Source organism: Cricetulus griseus, chromosome 7 (assembly GCF_003668045.3).
Source record: "Cricetulus griseus strain 17A/GY chromosome 7, alternate assembly CriGri-PICRH-1.0, whole genome shotgun sequence".
In the NCBI taxonomy this organism is placed as follows: domain Eukaryota; kingdom Metazoa; phylum Chordata; class Mammalia; order Rodentia; family Cricetidae; genus Cricetulus; species Cricetulus griseus.
In genome coordinates, this window is record NC_048600.1 from 107,202,916 (window position 1) to 107,224,507 (window position 21,592).

The 21,592-nt window shown below is 38.9% G+C and overlaps 1 protein-coding gene across 6 annotated transcripts in view; it reads right to left on the reverse strand.

Moving 5' to 3' along the window:
* Positions 1-505: 505 nt before the first annotated feature.
* Positions 506-21,592, reverse strand: part of Luc7l3 (LUC7 like 3 pre-mRNA splicing factor) — a 32,606-nt gene continuing 11,519 nt past the window's right edge. Inside the window, exons 2-13 of one of the 6 annotated variants that reach the window (XM_035447445.1) lie at positions 20,186-20,252; positions 15,031-15,070; positions 12,845-12,989; positions 11,362-11,436; positions 9,704-9,808; positions 7,542-7,703; positions 6,524-6,798; positions 5,397-5,557; positions 2,573-2,713; positions 2,362-2,467; positions 1,845-1,910; positions 506-1,026 (exon numbers count right to left, since the gene is read on the reverse strand). In XM_035447445.1, coding sequence (XP_035303336.1) covers positions 1,886-1,910; positions 2,362-2,467; positions 2,573-2,713; positions 5,397-5,557; positions 6,524-6,798; positions 7,542-7,703; positions 9,704-9,808; positions 11,362-11,436; positions 12,845-12,989; positions 15,031-15,070; positions 20,186-20,252 — 1,302 coding nt within the window. In that variant the 3' untranslated portion in view covers positions 506-1,026; positions 1,845-1,885. Of the gene's footprint in view, positions 2,468-2,519; positions 2,714-3,668; positions 3,792-5,396; positions 5,558-6,523; positions 6,799-7,541; positions 7,704-9,703; positions 9,809-11,361; positions 11,437-12,844; positions 12,990-15,030; positions 15,071-20,185; positions 20,253-21,592 lie in introns of those variants that run through there. The other 5 variants (XM_027424333.2, XM_035447444.1, XM_027424332.2 and 2 more) reach the window with 5 other exon arrangements.

Genomic DNA, 21,592 nt, shown 5'->3' on the forward strand with positions numbered 1-21,592 from the left:
TACTTTATACAGTTGATGGAGCCAAGTATAAACATGCTGCTGCTTCCATGTGAAATTATCACCTGCTTTGTTTTTCAAATATCCTTGTTACATATAGTACACACTCCATACACAGAAATATATATATATATACATTTATAAATGGTTAAGACTGGGTTAAAAGAAATTTTGGTATAGAATTTAACGGAAAAAAATAGCTGAAAGTTTCTGAATGTTTACCTAAATCATTTCATAGATCGACAGAGGAAGACAGAGTTTGTAAGGTTATTCAGAACCTTTTACTATTAAAGAAACCTCTCATGGGTGTAAAAATATATTCTAGTTCACTGTACACCTTTGCTATTAAAAGCAAATCCAAATTTATCCATAACCACCCAAAATTGAAGCACCATTAAAACATCAAATGGGAAGTTCTATAAAAATTACCCTTCAACAGGACAAGTTAGAAAAACTGTTCACTAACACTTGTATTAGTGTGCCTCATATTTAAAAACAAGGGACTAGATTGGAGTCAATAGCTTTATTAGAAAAAAAAAAGCAATACTAAAACCTTTCAATGACACAGACAATCAACTCTGTAACAGAAAGTCAGAGATACTTTATTTTCACTTCTAAATCCAAAGACTAAGTATAGCAGAAGTGTAAAAATGGAATCCCACTCAGTCTGCTTCACATGAATACTAACTTTTAATCCTGTTTTCAAAGTCCGAGACTGAAAACTTGCAATTAAACACTCAGCAAGCCACATGTTTAGGTAATTATTTCTTAAAAAGTCTTAAGAGAAAAAAATATGATACAGGACCTAAGTTTTCAAAGTGGCATATGTGCTAATAACACATGTTCTGAAATCTGGTAGGTCACAACAGTCCTGAATTAATTTTTAATAATAATAATAATAAAAAAACAAATAACTAACTGAGCTTTATACTTTCTCTATGCCACTATAGCTTTCTTTCACCTCATTTTAATGTTGATCTTCACTGTATGCCGTTTTCAGTATTCTTCAAAAAATCTTCAACAGTAGTCCTACAATGCAAAATTTGGGGAAAATTGATAATTAGACAGCATATAAAAGGTAAAATTTTATGACTAAGTGTTGGCCCAGTTGCTAACTGCTAATCATGGCATGTGTATGTGAAATGTCTGTATTGTTTTTACATCAAGGCATCAATGTGGTTCTTAGAGCCATGTGCCAGTGTATTCTGCCTATGTGTGAATGGTTCACACAGACATTACTACACTGCTTTTCTAAAAACAGGAATGCCACCAATTTATCAACTAATTGGTACTTCCTTTCATTAGGATTATTTCATCCCACACCACTAGCCCGAAGACTGAAGTTAGAGGTTTTAAGAACATCTATAAAACCTAGCTTTAAACAGTTCTTTAAGAACCCAACCTCATCTGATAATCAATCAGGTCTTCATGTCACTGATCCAAGTGTCTGTCCTTGCTACATGCTGTGGCTTTCAATGTCTCAGCCAGTGACTTCCTCTATACTATGGCTGACTGCAAATTCTCCTACACAGTAGGAAATGTTAAACACATACCTCTTAAAGACTTGAGAATTGCACTGAATGTAACAAGGCGGATAATATGAGGTGTTTATTGTATTTAAAATTCTTTAAAGATATCTAATTCTGGGCACCACTGCATCCCTACACACAGTTGAAAAAAAATTCCATTCTGTTAACATGATTTGTAAGATTTCACGCAATACACGAAAAACCCCTCTGTGCTTCTTGTAAAGAACAAAAGGATAGACAACAGTTAAGCGTAAAGGTCACAGGCAATAGCATTCAAACACGGATGTGGGTAGAGAAAGGAGTACCTGGCATGAGTACCTGCTTAGTTTGACTGAATCCTTGATTTCTAATTTGGCTTTTCATGGGCCGCTCACAACACCAACGCTGTGTGAGGTATGGTAGTCAGCTGCAATAATTCATAAACCCTACACTTCCATCAATCCAATGCTACTGGCTCTCGAGTTACAGAACAAACTGCATTAGAATGCAAGGCAATAAAGCAAAAAACTAGAAACATCCTTGACAAAGAAATACTAGCAGTTTAATTAAAACAAAGTAGTCCAACATGTGCCTCAGAAATAGTTAAGTTTTTACAGCATATGTCTCTGCCAATGTACCAACACAAGATGGACTTAATACCAAAAAGAAAAAAAAACAAAAACAAAAACAGTTCAACCTTGTTATTAAAAAAAGAAATGACAGCAAAATCCCTAAAAAAAAAAGGATAATTAACTTTCAATGGCGACTAAATTACATACGTGGACAATAATTTCCAAAGAGGCACACTAATGGGGGCACGAGTCTGCTACAAAATAGCTGAGACAAAACAATGTACCTCAAAATGTTTTGCAGGACTACACTGTCTTTTCCTTCAGAAGAGGCTTTTGTATGTCTTCTTACTCGGCTTAGATCCGTCTTCATCTGTGCATACTTACGCTGCACTGTCAAACAGTAACAAAAAGCCCTAATCAAAGTGAGAAACAATACACTTACCTCTGTCTGATCTGAGGTCTTATCAGATCAGTTTTAATTGGACTGAGTGTCACCTTCAGATTTAATGTCTTCACTGGTCCCATTGACCTCATTCTTAGTATCACTTTCCTTCGATTCAGGGTTTGTGTCTTCACTTTGTTTTTCTCGACTACTGGACTTCACACTACTTTTTTTATCATCAGATCCCCTCTTTTCTGCCATAAAAGAAGACATTGACCACGGAATTTAGAGTAAAATACAACAAATACATTACTCTTTTAAAGGGAAACAACAGAGATGAAAGATCCATTCCCCACAGCCTGCAAGAAACAGTTTACAGATTCACCAGTGTTGCTGTTTGTAGTTTAGAGGAAAGACCAAGAAGGGGACTGAAAGGAAACAGAAGGTAAAACAGCAAATTTTCTCAAACTTGTGAAAAGTTGGTAAATTCACCTAATTTAAAACCAGTAAATTTCATTCTAGAGAAAGATTATACAAAGGCAACAGGAAAGGCATAAAAAACAGTACACAAAGCTATTAAACACAAGGTTAACTAAGTTGCAAGGGCAAAATGGTAACCAGAAAAAAAAATTCAAATGACATGTTCACCCAATGATGAACATTAAAAAAACTAAAAAAAAAATTTGATTAAATATCCAAGAGGGGCAGACCTAATAAGAAAATGGGATCTTAAAAGTCCAAAACACCAGACCTCTGTTTTTCACTAAGTGTAAAAAGCGTGTTACAAAAAAAAAAAAAGTAGTTCCCAACTTCCCCTACTGTCCTGTTTGGTAAAGTAAAGCCCAGACTAAGACAAAGAGGCACAGTCTGCATTCCTGTTCTAAGTATCCCTCTAAAAAACAATTCTGCAGAAAATGTTAAATTAGACACCTTCTGTAAAAGCTGTTTTCCCCTTAAAACTAAGAATAACTAGTCTAGCAAAGTAGATGATGGGAAGATGTCTAAAGAGAGGAACCGTACATGGACCATAGTTACAGACAACACCGAGGATGGAAATGCAAATATAGTGTTATGAACTTGCTCTCTTATGTAAAGGAGTATGTATTAGGTCTGACATTTGTGAAACAAGCAGAGTGATGTCTAAGTGGTTAACTGTAAGACCTGCTTCATGTCTGTCTGTCCACTTGTGGGAACTGTGCTCTAACTGACCTTGCGGGAAAAGTCCTCCCTTTGTGCCTTATGGGCTTCTCCGGTGCACAGGCAGCTTCAAGGAGGGAGAGTCGTCTTGTTGCCCCGTAGAGGACTAGTAGTCCAAAAATCTTATCTTCTGGCCTATATAAATATGGTAGATCTTAATAGTCCTAAGGATATCCATAATGTGTGATGGATTTTAGAGTTAGGGATTAAATGGAAACTATATGAAGAAAGAGGGTACTTAGGTAGCTATGTGTGGGAAAGGACTTCTCATCTGTAGTTAAACTGCTTCTGTTAGATTACAGCACCCCAGGTGGTGAATAGCCTTACTCACCTACCATCATCAAATGCTTACTAACGCAGACACCTGACCCAAAGGCCAGAACACTATCACTTGTCAAGAATGTCTAGAACTTTCAAAAGTCAATGGACTCACCACTTCTAAAAGTTTAAGTTAACTCTGACAGCAAGCCCAACCAAGAGAGACCTGATTATCCAGTCTCCCTTCCTTTCCCAAGCCTCAATTGGAAACTTAAGGGTTTTACTAAATTCATCTGGCCACATGTCAATAATTCACGCTATTTTTTGATTTGCCTAGAAATCATACAAATGTGTCTATTAAAGGGACACGGCTGGAAAAGAGCAACTAATGCAACAATAGAAATATGGGATCAAAAGCTTCACAAAACGAAGGTGATTAATTTGATCTGATTCAAGAGTCACTAGATGACTCGACACCGAGTGACTCTTGAAAACTGATACCTCACTCTAAAAATAGGCAGAATCCTTCATAAACTGGGAAAGGAGCAACTGTTTACTTTTTGAATCAGAGAAGCATTTTCTGAATTTAAAATGGCAAACACCAAAGCTCCTAAGAGATTTGCCATGGTCCCCTCATTGCAAATAATCAGAGGCAAAAAAAAAAAAAAAAAGCAAGCATTTACCTCAATCTAGGAATAGCTCCTAAGTTTAGTAAAATAGCTATAAAAGGAAAACATGAGTGCCACATACATGATCACTATAACTTACAGCAGAGAGAACACACAAGCAGAACAGGACAGGATGGAGGCAGGACTGAGGAGAAACATGCCCTTTCTTTCATCCTTGAAACCACACAGAGCAAAACAGCCCAACTAATACAAAACCAAAGATGTTAAAATAATCCAAAAACAAAAATAAGTTTTGAAAGGACATCTTGATGATTAAAAACATTATCTTGAAGTAAAGGCTAAAAGAAAATAGTTTTAAGAAAACAGTCCAAAGACAAAACTTAGTCCTTCAATATCACTAATATAAACCAGCTACTGGGAGCTATAGAGAACACCAAAAACAGAGAGCAAGAGGGACACAGCATAAAACACCACAGTAAGGTATTCAACTTCTGGGAACAAGAAGTTAATTGCTAAATTAAGTGAACGCTGCACAAGAGGACAAATGAACAATGTACATTTGTTTTGTGAGACATTATCAATATTGCAAAATGTAGTTAAATAAGCAAGGTTAAAAAATTTTACAGCCTAACCATTCTTGAAGGTAATAAAAACTCAGAAGAATCTACTAAAAACCTTCAGGTTACCAACTCAATAATGAGGCTTTAATAAAAGATCTTAAAACCTCCGGTGGACTTACACTCTCACAAATCAGAGCAGGAAAAGAAAGAAATACAGCTTGAAATTAAGCTGTTCTGGCACACAGTAAAATGGAGGTCTGTGCTATAGACGGCACCTCTCATAGTAAACCAACCTTTCTCCTTGGACTTTCTATCTTGTTCTCTGTCCCGACTTTTGCTCCTGTGTTTATATGACTTTCGATCTCGGCTTTTTGACCTTCTTCGATCCCGACTGCGAGATCTATGTTTTCTTTCTGATCTGTCATGGCTTCTACTTCTTCGTCGATCTCTACTTCTTAATAATTTAAAGAAAAAGGAAACAACTTCAGCCAACATTACTAAAAGGGCTCAGAGAAGCACATACTACTATTCAATAGTCAAAAGATTTAAGTAAAACTTTCCCTTAAGAAACTAATAAATGGCTAGCCTGATTCTACTGAGTGAGTTCAGGACAACCAGGGCTAGAGAGAAACCCTGTCTTGAAAAACCACACAAACAGAACATTTTACATTAGAAATCTCAAGAATACTTATTGAAAATCTTGCCATTAAATCCCAACATTCTAGAGGCAAAAGCAGGTGGATCCAAGTGAGTTTGAGACTAGCCTGGTCTACACAGTGAACTCCAGACTAGTCGAAGTTACATAGAGACCCATTGTGAAACAAAACAAAACACAGAAATATACCATCTGGTATACTGAGTCTCTTGAAAGATTATCTCAAACCATAACAGAAAGGAACCAACCAAGAAAAAGGAAACGCACCTTTCAACTCTCATAAATCAACCTAGCACAAAGGGATGCAGTCTTGTTTTTGGTTTTTCAAGACAAGGTTTCTCTGTAGCTTCTTTGGAGGATGTCCTGGAACTCACAGAGAGTTACCTGTCTCTCCCTCGGAGTGCTGGGATTAAAGGTGTGTGCCACCCCCAGCCAAGGATGCAGCCTTCTATTCAAGTCCAACATAAAATAATCTGACTTTATGGCAACATAAAAGTAATATGCATCCATCAGTCATTCTATTTCAAATTTAGGATTTTAATCACCACCCAGGCTAGTATATCAACAGATGCTAGACACATGGTGTCAGCAAACAGTCTCCAACAGCCATGTAACCAACAAGGACAAGCAACCCACTCTAAAGAATACTGTGTCGCTATGAGATCCAGTAGTGACTTAATGATTTTTAACTTACAACAATTTTAATTTACTACATTATCTGGGAGCCCCCACCATGAGCCAGACACTGCCAGAAGGTTCACATACCTGCTTCGCCTCCTGTCTCTACTCCGTGATCTTTTATGGTCCCGGGACCTCCGGTCAGAAGTTCGGCTTGAGTGTCTACTTCGTGATCGACTTCTCTTTCTCCTTTCTCTATCACGAGCTCTTTCTTTCTCTCTTTCTTCTTCTTCTCTTCGTCTTTTTCTTTCCCGCTCTTCCCTTTCTCTCTCGCGCTCTTTTTCTCTTTCCTCTCTTTCTTGCTTCTCTTTTTTGAGACGTTCATCCCTATCAGGTTCTTCTGTTCTTTTTCTTAGCTTTTCCTAAGAGAATCAAGTTGGGTTTTGTTGTTTGTTGTAGTGTTGTGACCAGCCAGAAGGCCAAGCAGCTGAGGCAAGTGATCTATCACTGAGCCACTTCCCCCAACCCCCAGCTCAAGATAAAATTTTTATACAACTTTAGCCTTTAAGACATTCTAAAGCAATTTACAGACGAAGTTATTTATGGAATCCCATGCCCTCAGGGGAAATGCAATAATTTTGGCACCATATGTATACATAAAATACCGTAATTTGACTAACTCTTTAGGTAAACTCCCAATTTCTGACTTGTAAATGAAGGAAATAAAAATGCTTTTATGAGCCAGGCGGTGGTGGCGCACGCCTTTAATCCCAGCACTCGGGAGAGAGACAGAGGCAGGTGGATCTCAGTGAATTTGAAGCCAGCCTTGTCTACAGAGTGCCAGGACAGGCTCCAAAGCTACACAGAGAAACCCTGTCTGAAAAAACAAAAACGCTTTTACGAACAATAGAACCTCACAGGAACCACACTGCCCGATTTCTTTTAACTTTTGGTACTAGGATCATCCCCAGAACTGTGGGCACACTAAACAAGCAGGGTAGTTTATAAATCAACAGCTCCAGCACACCATTGTTTTGAAGAAATAAATGCCACTCAAGGTTTCTATCATCATTTGACCATTTTTTAGCTACACTAAAGCACAGAATTTTCAGTGATACTTACTGTTAGAAACCACAGATTATATATATGCTTATGAGAAACTTACTTTTAATTCTTCCACGGTGGCTTTAATTTTGGCATAGCCCATGTGTTGTTTTCCCATCAAATGGTCATCTACCCGGGACTGGGCATCGCCTACTATCAAAAAGGCTCCACACACTTCACAAACTTCCATCTGTTTTTCTTGGGCAGCAAAACTTTCAATAGTCTGAAATGAGAAGTAATTGCTATGAGAGTATCTGAGGGACAGAGAATAAATTCCAAAAGGAACTTAACATCCGTCTTCCATTTCTCTAGCAATAAGCTGAATACAACTGCTCAAGTTTTAGAGAGGAAAGGTTGGAAAAGAACAACCCACTTGCCTCTTACAGGAACAGAGGCATCGTTCACCTTACTTAACTGCTGAACTCCTACATCACCTTGAAAAACTTTCAGAAAGCTCTTTTAGTCTAAGTTCCTGTCACACAGATTCAGTAACTCAAAAACTATTAAGAAATTAAAGTCAAGGTGAACACTCTCAGCTCACACTACTGAGTGAACAGAACCAACGACCAATTCCACATCATCAATACCATCTAAGCACACACTGACTACTCACGGTAAGGTGGGAGACACTTTAAGACTTTGCCAATTTTAAACTAAGGGAAACAGAAGTACTGAGTGATTTAACAAAAATGACAATATAATTCAGGCTCAAATGAGCATTTACAATTTAAGGCAGGGCTTAGCAAAAGAGTGACTGAAGAATTTTTTTAATAGCTGGTTACTGAGGGACTGGCAAAATGGCTCTTGACACCTAACTGGATAACACGATATCCACAGGGTGGAAGGAGAGAACCAATGCCTACAATGTGTCCTCTGATCTTTAACACCCATTCTGTGAACAAGACCACAAAAATACACTAAATAAATGTAAAAATATAGAATACAGTCTCTTTGTAGTGAGATAACATGTAGTGACTATTTCTATCCATGTTCCTCAGCTCATAACTCCCTCCCGTAAGGCAACCCTTCCCTCACCTTTAAGACTTGGGAGTAGAGCATCAAGACCTACTTGTCTGATCACAAGGCCCCTATTTTAAATTCTGCACAACAGTCAAGGTAAGGGATATGGCAGGGGGTCACAAAAAGATCTAGACAGGCAGGCTGTTGGGTCTCCCACTTGGTCTTTTGCATTATATCATATTCTTTTTGTCTAATCACGTTTCTACCCAGTTTTCCATGTTCCATAATGCTTACAAATTAAGTCTCCATTATGACCCAGAAAAGGGCCTGGGAGCTTCCAGATACCTGAATACATGGAGGTTCCTAGAAGGTGGTGAACCTGAAGAGGAGATGGAAGCTTCACAACCCTTCTCCCATACCTATGCATCTCTTCTTCATCTGCATCCTTTGTAAAATCCTTTATAATAAGCTGGTAAACGTGTTTCAGAGATCTGTGAGGTATGGGAGCAAATTAATTGAACCCGGGGTGAGGGTTTGTGAAAGCTCTGAATTTTAACGTTAGTCAGAAGCACAGGTAAAACCTGGGGCATCTGAGTGACATCTGACACACACGAGCCTGGGACTGTGTGTGTGTGTGTGCGTGCGTGCGTGCGTGCGTGCGCACACACACGAGTGTACTGAAGGGAAGGGAAGGGAAGGGAAGGGAAGGGAAGGGAAGGGAAGGGAAGGGAAGGGAAGGGAAGGGAAGGGAAGGGGCAAAACACAAGCTTTGGGATTGAGCTCCCAACTTATGGAATCTAAATGCTATCTAGTACTAAAAACTGAGTAAGAAGATTTGGCCAATGCTTGCTGTTAAAGAACATTTCCCGCTTGGTATTGGAGTGAAATTAATAGCCAGGAAAATAGTTCAGATGTAGAGCATTTGCCTGATAAACACAATATCCTATGTTTGATCCTTAGCACTGTGTGTATGGATATGTGTGTGTGTATGGGAAAGGCACGAAAGGACCGAAGGAGTGACCATACCAGAGTAAGCTAATTTTGAGAGCTTTTGTTTTCTATCTTCATAAATTAATGATGTTAAGGCAAAGCTTAACCTTGTGACCAACCAACCCAACACACACGCCCTTTAAAAAAAAAAAAAGCTTGATCAAGATTGAATTTAGGACAATAGAAAAAGTATTCAAAGGTGCTCCAACAAGAACAGATTCCGAGTGATTCATAATTAACAGGCTTCATGAGGACATAAAAGGTAAAACTCACCGAGGTTGTAGATCTTAGCAATTCTCTCTCTTCTTTTAACTGTTCAACCAATTTCATCATTCCCTGAGCTTCTTCTACCTTTCCTTCAGATCCTAACTCTTCAATCTGAGACAGACAGAAAAAACAAAACAGTCAAGACTCCTTTCCAATCAAGCTAAGAATCTTACAGCACCCATGCTTCATTAGCATGTAGTGGATTTATGTCTTTTTGCTTGCTAAAACTTGGGTTTAGCAAATGACCCTGGTGATTTTTTTAAACAACTTAGGTGATGTGGATTTTAAGTTCACAAGGTTCAAGTGTGTACACATGCGCATATCCACGGAAAACCATCATTACCAGCTAGACAAGTTCCTTCCCCAACCCAAAAGGTTTCTTCCTGTTCTTTTTAGTACTTCCTCCAACTTCAACCCTACACATACAACCAAGTAGGCAATCAATCAATAATCTGTGCCACTACAAATTAGAATTTTTCAAATTTCATATAAATGAGAGTATGGTTTGTATTCCTTCCTCAGTCTAGCTTCTTTCACACAGATGATTTAAATGTTCATTCATACTACTACAAATAGTAAGTTCCTTTAGACTTCTGAATATTATTTCACTATATGGCTATAACCACAATTTAATTTTGGTTTTCTTTTTCTTTCTTTTCTTTTTCAAAACAGGGTTTCTCTGTGGCTTTGGAGACTGTCCTAGAACTAGGTCATGTAGATCAGACTGGTCTCAAACTCACAGAGGTCCACCTGCCTCTGCCTCCTGAGTGCTGGGATTAAAGGCATGCACCACTGCCGCCCAGCTAATTTTGCTTTTCTTATGACAGTATTCTACCTCTGTAGCCTTGGCTGCACTGCTACTCATCATATAGTCAAAAATGGCCTTGAATTCAAGGCATTCCTACTGCCTCAGTCCTGATATTACAACAACCAGAACTGGCTTTCTCACACACTTGTTAATAACATTTGAACTAGTACAAGTATTAATGGGGTGGGGGTGGGGAGGCTCTGAGTGATTTTAACTAAAACTGTGAGCAGCATTGTACAAGTTGTATAGGCATGTTTTAATTTGTTTTGAGTAAAGGAATGGCTCATAGTACATGTTTAGCCTTTTAAGAACCAAACTAAATACACACACAGAGCAGACTAAATTCTACTGGGATAGCTGTTCCTGAATCATTATATACACCCACCATCAATATTCTGGTAATTCTAATGGGCCCAAATCCTTTGCAACACTCAAGTACTATACTACAGTTATTCTTTTTAATTGGGGCAATTCAAGTACTGTTAAATATCTCCCTGTGAGATTTCAGTTTCTATTTCCTATACAATCAATCAAAAATCTCTTCATGTTTATTCTCTGCCTTATCAGTCATGTGTTGGTCTTTTTGTTTTGTGGGTGCCCCCCGACAAGACATGTTTTTTCAGTGTAACAGTCCTGACAGTCCTGGAACTTGCTCTGTAGACCAGGCTGGCGGACAGAGCCTCTGTCTCCCAAGTGCTGGTATTAAAGGCATGCACAGTCACCACTGCCCAGCCTTTTTTGTTTAAGGCAGGGTCCTGATACTACCATCTCCACCAATTCCTACATGCTGGGGTTAACAACATTTGCCACAGCTCCTAGCTCCAATTATTTCCTCACATTTCTGTATGATTTTTACCTGCTGTAGAAGCACATCAATTTTGTCTGTCAGAACCTGAATTTTTTCTTCATTTTTGCCTGTTGGACCAGCAGCCTATTAAAAACAATAACGTGTATTAATATTGTCATTGATAAGTAAAATACCAAAGAAAGTACTTCTAATTCTTGGGTCTAGGGACGGAGCTGGTGGTAGTATGCACTAGGCCATGGGAGTTGATCCCAGCACCACCCCCTAAAGTAATAAAACATTCAAGTCCTCATGGATACAGACACATAATTCTTCCCCTCCTAGAAAGAAAGAAAGAAAGAAAGAAAGAAAGAAAGAAAGAAAGAAAGAAAGAAAGAAAGAAAGAAGGACGGACGGACCAGGGGGCTTCTACATAGCCCAGGAACTTTGAACTCAAGACCCTTCTGCCCTAGCCTTCCAAGTGCTAATATAGGATGATGCCACCATGCCCGTCAGTGCTTCTATTTAGTAATGAAAGGGAGGCAGAAAGATGGGCGTCATGGCACATATCTATAATCTCTTGCAAAGTGTAGGCAAGGAGGATCAAGACTTTAAGTCAGAGCCAGCAATGGTGGCAAACACCTTTTATCCCAGCACTCAGAAGGCAGAGATAAGTAGATATATGAATTCAAGGCCAGCCTGGTCTACAGAGTGAGTTCCAGAGCACACAGAGAAATCCTGTCTCAAAAATCAAAACAAACAAAAAACTTCTAGTTCATCCTCAGCTAAATTAGTTTAAGGCCATCCTGACCACAGGAGACCCTGTCTACGTAAAACAAAAGCAGCATTTAACTACTAAATACTAATCCAACCATGTTTGATCACTGTTAGGCAATTACATAGATAGCTACTGACACCAGAATAAAAAACAAACAAAACCTCAACCAAGCATAGCAGTACATGTCGTCTTATCCTAACACTTAGGAAGTTGAAACGAGTATTTCTGAGTTAGAGGCCAGCAGGGGCTCAAAAAAAAAAAAAAAAAAAAGCTCTTATTAGCAAAATCAATGTTACACTTACTAATTTAAAAACTAAGAACTCCAAGAAAGCCCAATAATTAGTTTTTACAGCAGAAAGAGGGAAAGGAGAAGGAACTGGGGCTAACCTTCGGCAGCCACATACCATCTATTGAAGAAGATCCAAGGCCTATATGTCTATTTCTGAGCACCTCCATGAGCTCCAGACTCAAATAGCTAATATCTGCTGGGCACTTATCCATGTGTGTTACCACTGATCACAAAATATGACCTGTACCACCACCACCACCACCACCACCACCACCACCACCACCACCACCACCACCACCACCACCACCACCACCACCACCACCAAAAGACAGGAAGACACTTCCCTAAACTCAACAGAAAAAAGATGCTTTTCAAATTTCATGTAATTTTAAGACAAGTAATCAAAGAAGACAGATTTTAAAAATAAATATAAGATGCCTGGATCTCCAGAGAACAAGGGTTCTTTACAAAGTTCATTTCGTACTTACCCCGGAGGACTGCTGATTTTGAGATAATGCCAAACGAGCATGACCTCGTCTAATTCTACGCTCTACCTCAGCAAGTAAACTCTGTAAGTATCGCAAAAAATCTCTCTCGTAGCCAACTTTCATGAAACGAGAACTCTTCTCATACCTGATAAAACGAAAATAAACTTTTAATTTAACCATTACAAATCATATAATCTCTATCACCCCGTCTCTAGGACTGTTGCATTTAGACTGAAGAATAAACAAGATATTCCATGCAGTGAATTTCTAGAAGAAGGCATTATATTCTGCACTACTGTTGATTAACAATCAGTTTATGGGGCTGAGGAGATGGATCAGGGACCAAGAGATTTGACTGCTCTCCCAGAGGACACAGGTTCAATTCCCACCCCCACATGGCAGATCACAGCTGTCTTATAGCTCCAGTTCCAGGGGACTCAACACCCATGGCAAGGCATCAATGCACAAAAAATAAAAAGAATCAGCTTGCTGTTTATTTGATTTGGTGGTACTATGCATTAAACCCAGGGCCTTAGACATATTACCAAAGTGCTCTATCACTGAGCTATAATCTCTTCATCCCCCCTTTTATTTATTCATTATGTACAACATTCTGCTTCCATGTATATCTGCACACCAGAAGAGGGCACCAGATCTCATAATGATGGTTGTGAGCCACCATATGGTTGCTGGGAATTCAACTCAGGACCTCTGACAGAGCAGTCCGTGCTCTTAACTTCTTTGTCATCTCTCCAGCCCAATCTCTTCCCCTTTATTTTTTAAAAAGGGGCCCCATTAAGTTGCCCAGATTGGCCTTGAACTTGAATCTTCCTGTTTCCCCCAAAAAACGGGTTTTACAGGTCTTCACTCCCAGGCCTAGGTAAAATCACAAGCTTTAAACAGGTTTAAGCACCAGCTCCACTACTATACTGACAGTTCTACTACTACACTGAATCTATCTATGATCCCAAACCCACAAATCTTACCTATAAACCAGTGAAAAGACTCAGCAGGTAACTTACTGCTAAGCCTGTCAACCCGAGTTTGATCCCAGGGACCCACATGGTAGAAAAGAACAAATGCCCAGAAGTCATCTTTTTAGATCCACAAGTATACCATGGCACTGGTATACCCACACACGTAAGACACACAAATCAAATAAATATGATTTAAAAATTAAAAAGTAGCTCACCATGCTGGTATATGCTCAAATTATAGCACTAGAGACAGATGATCTGTGAGTTCGAGGCCACCCTGGCCTACATAGTGAGTTCCAGGCCAGCTAGGCTACAGAGTAAGATGGTATCTCAAGTAAAAATAAATTTTAAAAGCTGGGTGGTGGTAGCACATGCCTTTAATACCAGAACTTGGGAAGCAGAGGCAGGCATTTCTCTTTGAGTTCAAAGCCAGTCTAGTCTACAGGGCAAGTTCCGGGACAGCCAGGGCTACACAGAGAAACCCTGCCTCAAAATGAATGAATGAAAGAATGAATGAATAAAGCTGTGCAGTCAGGACAGTCACTTATATTCCTGATGCTTGAAAAATAGAAAATGGATTCCTGGAGCAAGCTGGCTCAATAGACTAGCCAGAATTAGCCAACAGGAGACTTTGTCTCAATAAATAAAGAAGGACACCCAATGAATGTCTGTCTACTTTGGACCTCTATATACATCCCTACCCCGTGCTCAAATGACCCATATGCCGAAGCTGGAGAGATGGTTCAATGGGTTACATTGCTTACTATATATGCACAAAGACCTGAGTTTGCATCCATACAAAGCCAGGAACAACAGCACAGGTAATCCCAGCATTCTTAAGAGTGAGATAGGAGGCAAAGACAGGAAAATCCCCACAAGCTTTAAGGCCAGGTAGCCTATCATATGCAGGACTGAACAAGAGACTCTATCTTAAACAATAAGAGGAGGGGATTACAAACAATTATAAAATGAACTATAAAAGAGCAAACAAGGAGAGATGTACATGTAATATAGAAAAATTGGGCATATAATATGCATTCATATGGTAGCAAACATCATTATTGAAGCTATTAAACCGTATCAGGCCCAAACAGTGTCTAGACTTCCACGAAACATTATTTTACATTAATTCCAATTGTTTCTTCAATGCTTGTCTCCTTAAACTAAATAACTAGGAGGGGAGAATGACTTTAAAAAAATACAACTTACTGTTTCCTTAGATTTTCATCGTGAATTTTTTCACATGGACCTGGGAGAGAGAAAAGAGCATGTATAAATTATTTGTGATATTAACACTCTTTCACTGGAAATAGCATCTTACTAAGTAGCCTGGGCTAGTCTAGAACTTAGGATCCTCCTACCTCAGCTTCCTAAGTGATACAGGATAATAAAAGTAGACCACTATACTAGACTTTTCTCTTTCCTTTTTAAAAAGGTGAAGGCCTTTGAGTATTTTCACTCATGTGACATGTGCCAACCTGGGCAGTGTATCCCTCTCTAATACATTTAATTCCTAGCATCCCTGTGAAACCAAATACAGCTGCCTACAGTATCAATGTGGCTACTACAGTAAATACAGCCCCTAAAAATAATAAAAATATAGGGACTGGAGAGATGGCTCAGAGGTTAAGAGCACCGACTGCTTTCAGAGGTCCTGAGTTCAATTCCCAGCAACCACATGTTGGCTCGCAACCACCTTGAATGCGATCTGGTGCCCTCTGCTGGAGTGCAGGCAGAAGACTGTATACATAATAAATAAAATCCAAAAAAAAAAAAAAAAAAAGTTTCAAAAAAAATATAATGGAAAAAGAACACATTTTATCACTAAGTAGACTGTAGACAATAAAATTGATGCTACTGAGTCATAAAATATCATGAAAATTGGCCTCTTTAGTCCCTAAGTCAACAAAGGGAACAGGAAACAGAAGGAAACTGTCCCTTACTGCCACCAAACAAACCCTGAATGCTAGAGACTACTGAGCGTTGATATTATCTTCAAATACTTGTACATAAAGTAACACAAAGCTCTCGTTCTCAACCATTTTTTACTTTTGGCTATTTCTTCTAAATTTAACTCCATTATTTTGGAATTCTGTGGGGTTTTTTTTTTTTGGGGGGGGGTCTTTGTTTTTCGAGACAGGGTTTCTCTGTGGCTTTGGAGACTATCCTGGTACTCACTCTGTAGACGAGGCTGGCCTCGAACTCACAGAGATCCACCTGCCTCTGCCTCCCAAGTGTTGGGATGAAAAATAAAGGAGTGCTCCACCAACACACGGCTCTGGTGCTTATTTTTAATCAATATTTTACAATGAAAATTTAGTTTGAATAAAGTGGCACACACCTTTAATCCCAGCACTTAGGAATTCAGTAACTCTTAAGTTTGAGGCCAGTCTGGTCTACACAATCAGAGCAGCTAAAACTACAAAAATACCCTGCTCAAAAAAAAAAAAAAAAAAAAAAAAAAAAAAAAATCAACAATCTTTTGGTATTTACATTTTGTCCAGGCAAACAGCATTCTCTGGAAACCAATCAAAAGGTGTGCATGGTATTTTTGTGTTCTTTCCTTGAAACTTGTTTTTTTAAGATTTTACTTATTTATTTATTTATTTGTTTTGTTTATTTTGTGTGCAACATTCTGCTTCCATGTATATCTGCACACCAGAAGAGGGCACCAGATCTCATAACAGATGGTTGTGAGCCACCATGTGGTTGCTGGGAATTGAACTCAGGACCTCTGGAAGAGCAGTCAATGCTCTTAACTTCTGAGCCATCTCTCCAGCCCCCAAACTTTCTTTTTTTATGATTATATTTTTAGATCTTTCTTAAACACTTCCACTTAGTCAAAAATATCTCCATACTAATTTCCCTAAAGACAACAAGGCAGCAACTGATCAAGTTCTGTTCTCTGCAGGGAGCCTCACCTTACTTCCATCTGGAATGCTTATTTTCCAAGCTTACTAGAGTTGCCACATTAAAGAATTCCTTATTCATACTGTATTGGATAGAGTACCAGAGTTTATTTTTCTTCATTCTTTTCAGATCAATGAACGTTGTCCTGGATAACTTGGCTGAGAAAGGATGCATGTTTACTGAGACTTCCAATGTCCAAAAACATCTTTCTCTTCACCCTCATACTTCGATGTTTCCTATACTATTCTGGTATTAGCATCAACTCTGAAGGTATTTCTCTGCTGCTTTCAAACTTCTTGTATTGCTACTGATAAGTTTTGGGTCATTCTCAATCATAATTTGTGGTTATGTTTGCTGTTCTCAAATTCACCAAGGTGTGCCAGGGAGGCTATGGATTCTTGTCATTTGTTGTGCCTATCACGTGAAGGATTTAACTGAAGACTAATGTTCAAACTATATTTTAAAATGTATTGGGGCTTAGAGAGATGGCTTGGTAGTGAAAGCACTTATTGCTCTTGCAGAAGACTGGGGTTAAATTCCCAGTACCTACATGGTGGCTCATGATCATCCGTAACTACAATTCCAGGGGATCTGATGCCCTGTGACCTCTGTGGGCACCAGACATGCATGTGGTAAATAAATATTCACACAGATGAAAACACTCATATATATAAATGAAATAAATCTCTAAAATTTTTTAAGATGCATTTCTTTTATATTTTCTTCTAAATCTGCATTGTCTTAAACTATTAATCATGGTGCTGATTTAAACAAATGCTTTCATACTAATCTTTTTCTGTTCTACTGCACATTTCACAAAATTCCTTTTATTTTCAAATTATTCCAGTCCTTTCTATTAATGTACATATCCTTCTATGTAGCACTGGCTGGTCACTAATGTGAGGGTCTCCTGCCTCAGCATCCAGGGTACTGAGATTACAATAGGCATGCGACATCACCTTCAATTCAGTCAAGTGATTTATTTTTTGTATGTATATATGTATATTGTGTGCGACAAATGCATAAGAGTGTACAGTACTCTTTTTTTAAAGATTTATTTATTTATTATGTATACAGTGTTCTGCCTACATGTATATCTGCAGGTCAGAGAGGGCACCAGATCTCATTACAGATGGTTGTGAGTCACCATGTGATTGCTGGGCATTGAACTCAGGACCTCTGGAAGAGCAAGCAGTGCTCTTATCCTCTGAGCCATCTCTCCAGCCCCGAGTGTATAACATTCTTATATGTGCACATGCAAGCTTGCAGGAGTCAGAGCATGACTTTGGTGTCTTCCTGTTTGCTGTTCAACTAGGCTGGCTAGCCAGCCAACTAACCCACCTGCTATCCACCCCACAATGCTGCCAATACAGGCATGAGCGGCTTTTCTTGTGGGTGCTGGAGTTTGAATTCAGATGCTCATGCTACAGAGCAAGCCCTCTTACCCATTAAGCCAACCCCAGCCCAGTCCACTAGCTTTTATTTCACATGTCTCTAGTTTTAACTTCTAAAACCTTTATTTTTAAGATGTTCAGCTTAACTGCAATCTATTCTTTTTAATGTGCACATAACCATTTCTTGGAAGATACTAAGCCTAGGTAAGATTTCTAAACAATTTCAAATCTTTTCCTTTTGTATTTCCCATCATTTATTACCATCATACCTCCTCCCTTGACCATTTTGTTAACTTAAGTTAAATGTCTGCCTAGTTAGTGTTCCCTGACAGGCAACTTACTTTTTTAAAGACTGTTTTGCCAGCACACACACCATTTACATGCCTGGTCATAAAAGGACATCAGAGCCCCTAGAACTGGATTCACAGGGGTTGTGGGCTACCATGTGGATGCTAGGACTTGAACCAAGTCCTTTGCAGAGCAAGTGCTTTAAAACACTGAACCATCTCTCCAGCCCTGCCAACTAGTTTTTAAAGGATACTTCCAAATTCTGACTGGAAATTAGAATGAATGTGCAGGATATGTCAGCAAGGGCCTTTACCAAAGGAAAACCAAGAACTAATTTGTTTAAAGGAGATTCTCAGAGTTCTGAGGTGTTCCCCTGCTCCCTGTACCAGGGGGAAATTTCTAGCTATATCATTCTAAATACCTCTAAGAAAACACCACTATTAAGTGCTTACTTAGAACGTTTTTACAGGGCTGGAGAGATGGCTCAGAGGTTAAGAGCACTGACTGCTCTTCCAGAGGTCCTGAGTTCAATTCCCAGCAACCACATGGTGGCTCACAACCATCTGTAATGAGATCTGGTGCCCTCTTCTGGTGTGCAGATATACATGGAAGCAGAATGCTGTATACATAATAAATAAATAAAATCTAAAAAAACAAACAAACAAAAAAACAACTTTTACAATCCCATTTTTGCTCAGAATTGCCCTGAGGATCCAGACTCTTCCAGCCATAATATACCCCAAGGCAAACACTGGTATCAGTAATGTGAGAGAACTTACAACTCAGCCAATAATATTTGTAGTTTACGCTTCAGAGGCCTCTGGTCAATCTCTCCAAAAAATAACCCTATCTTCCTGGGGCGCTGGGGTAGAAAAGTTAGTATCAAGAAATGTACAAGAATACCTAAACTAGTGGTTCTTTACTGGGAGTTATTTAGACCCCAGAGAACAACTGTCAATGTCTGGTGCTGGTGACAGTCTTGGTTGTCATGGTGGCATATGCTACTGGAAATAGCAGGTATGGGCTAGGAATGCTGCCAACACCCTCAAATATATTGCTTCAAAATATTAACAGTATCAATGCTGAAAAAAATCAACTGAAAATCTTTCTGCACTTTTAGTCTTATGATTCAGCCCTGACTTTTATAGTACCCCGATGCCCCAAATTCAGCACTCGCCAAGATTCCGGGATCCAACGCTTGTTTTTTTCAGTCCCTTCTGCAGACTTTTCAACACAGGTATCTCTGGTCTGTTGAGATTGATATCCTAAAATTTGCTGATTCCTGATGTTACCTGCCTTTAGTGTAGTTTCCATTTTGGCCAGGCATGGTCACTTATACCTGCCATCCTAGCATTCAGAAGACATCGAGGCAGGAGGACTGCTCTATGCTTTAGGCCAGCCTGGGCCACATAAGTGCTTTGCAGGCTAGCCTGTGCTAGAGTAGAGTGTGTGTATATGAACAATTTTCGCTTTCATGTTTTACAGGTGTAGGTGTGAACATTTAATTATGCCAGTGTGTTTAAGCAAACTAACATTAACTAACATACTTATAATTGAACCAAGTAATTTTCAAATTTTCAAGGGAAGAAAACCTTCAGGATTACAAAGAAAGTTTTGAGTTTTGATTAGATACAAAGTTTTACTACATAATCTGGGCTGGCTTTCAACTCAAGACCCTTGTCTCCTGCTGAGATTATAGGCTTGTGTTGTCATGCCAGGTGAAGAAAGTTTAATTCTAAGTGTGATAAAAGGTAAACAGAAAAATCACTTACCAAGATCAGATCGAGTATTTGTAAACAATTCCGCAGGACAAAAACCACAGAGATAATATTTACAAACCTATTAAGAGAAAAAAAAGTACTTAACCTTCAAAAACTGCTTAGTTCTAAAACTTCCATTTAGAAAGACTGCCAAGTAATACTTATGTTCTGATGTATTCATCTTTTGACCAAGTACAACTTCATCTTCTAAACTCTAAACTTTATATTCTTAAATTTTAATAAAAATGAACATGACTTACAGAATTGTCAGCTATTTTCTAAAAAGTATACCAATTATGTCTATTTAAATATGATCTGTTTCCCAGTAAACATCATCTTGTTTTTTTAAAAAAGATTTATTTATTTGTTTATTTATTTACCATGTATACAGTGAATGCCAGAAGAGGGTACCAGATCACATTACAGATGGTTGTGAGCCACCATGTGGTTGCTGGGAATTGAACTCAGAACCTCTGGAAGAACAGTCAGTGCTCTTAACCCCTGAGCCATCTCTCTAGCACCCCATCATCTTGTGTTTTAAGAACTAGCTGTAAGCTGAGCATGGTACTCAGGAGGCACAGGCAGGTGGATCTCATAAGAAAAATGAAATGGGAGAGGGGTGTCCCAAGACAGGGTTTCTCTGTGTGGTCCTGGCTCGCCTTGAACCCAGAAATCTGCCTGCCTATGTGCACTATGTCTGGCAGGAAATTTTTATTATTTAAAAACAAACATCTAGAAAAATGGCTCAGCAATTAAGAGAAGGCACTTGCTCTTACAAAGGACCTGAGTCCAGTTTCCAGATTCACAACTACCTGTAACTGCAGCTCTCTTCTGGCATACATGCATGCATGCATGCACACACATCCTATGGTTCTGCACCTACACACTACAGGCCTCCCACTCACAGTATTAAAAATAGAATCTTTAGGCCAGGCGGTGGTGGCACACGCCTTTAATCCCAACACTCGGGAGTCAGAGACAGGAGGATCTCCGTGAGTTCGAGGCCAGCCTGGTCTACAGAGCTAGTTCCAGGACAACCTCCAAAGCCACAGAGAAACCCTGTCTCGAAAAAAACAAAAACAAAGAAAAAAAAAAACCAAAAACCAAAAACCCCAAAAGCAAAAATCTTTAAAAAAAACTACACCATTTTTGTAGGCCCCATTTTGTCACTGACATGAGGTACATTGTGATATTTCAGTAATATACTTGAATATAATGAGGAATGATCCCACTCCAACTTTTTCTTTTCCCATCCTAACTTACTTTCTCTTCTCTTAGGTATCTTGTACAGCAAGTTCCCCACAATCAATGTTTAAGCTTTTCAACAGCTTTTAACTAGTTACAGATTAGGCCCCGAGACTCATGGTCTAAATCAAAGATTACACTCATTTAAAATAAATTAGCTTTGTGTTTTTGCTA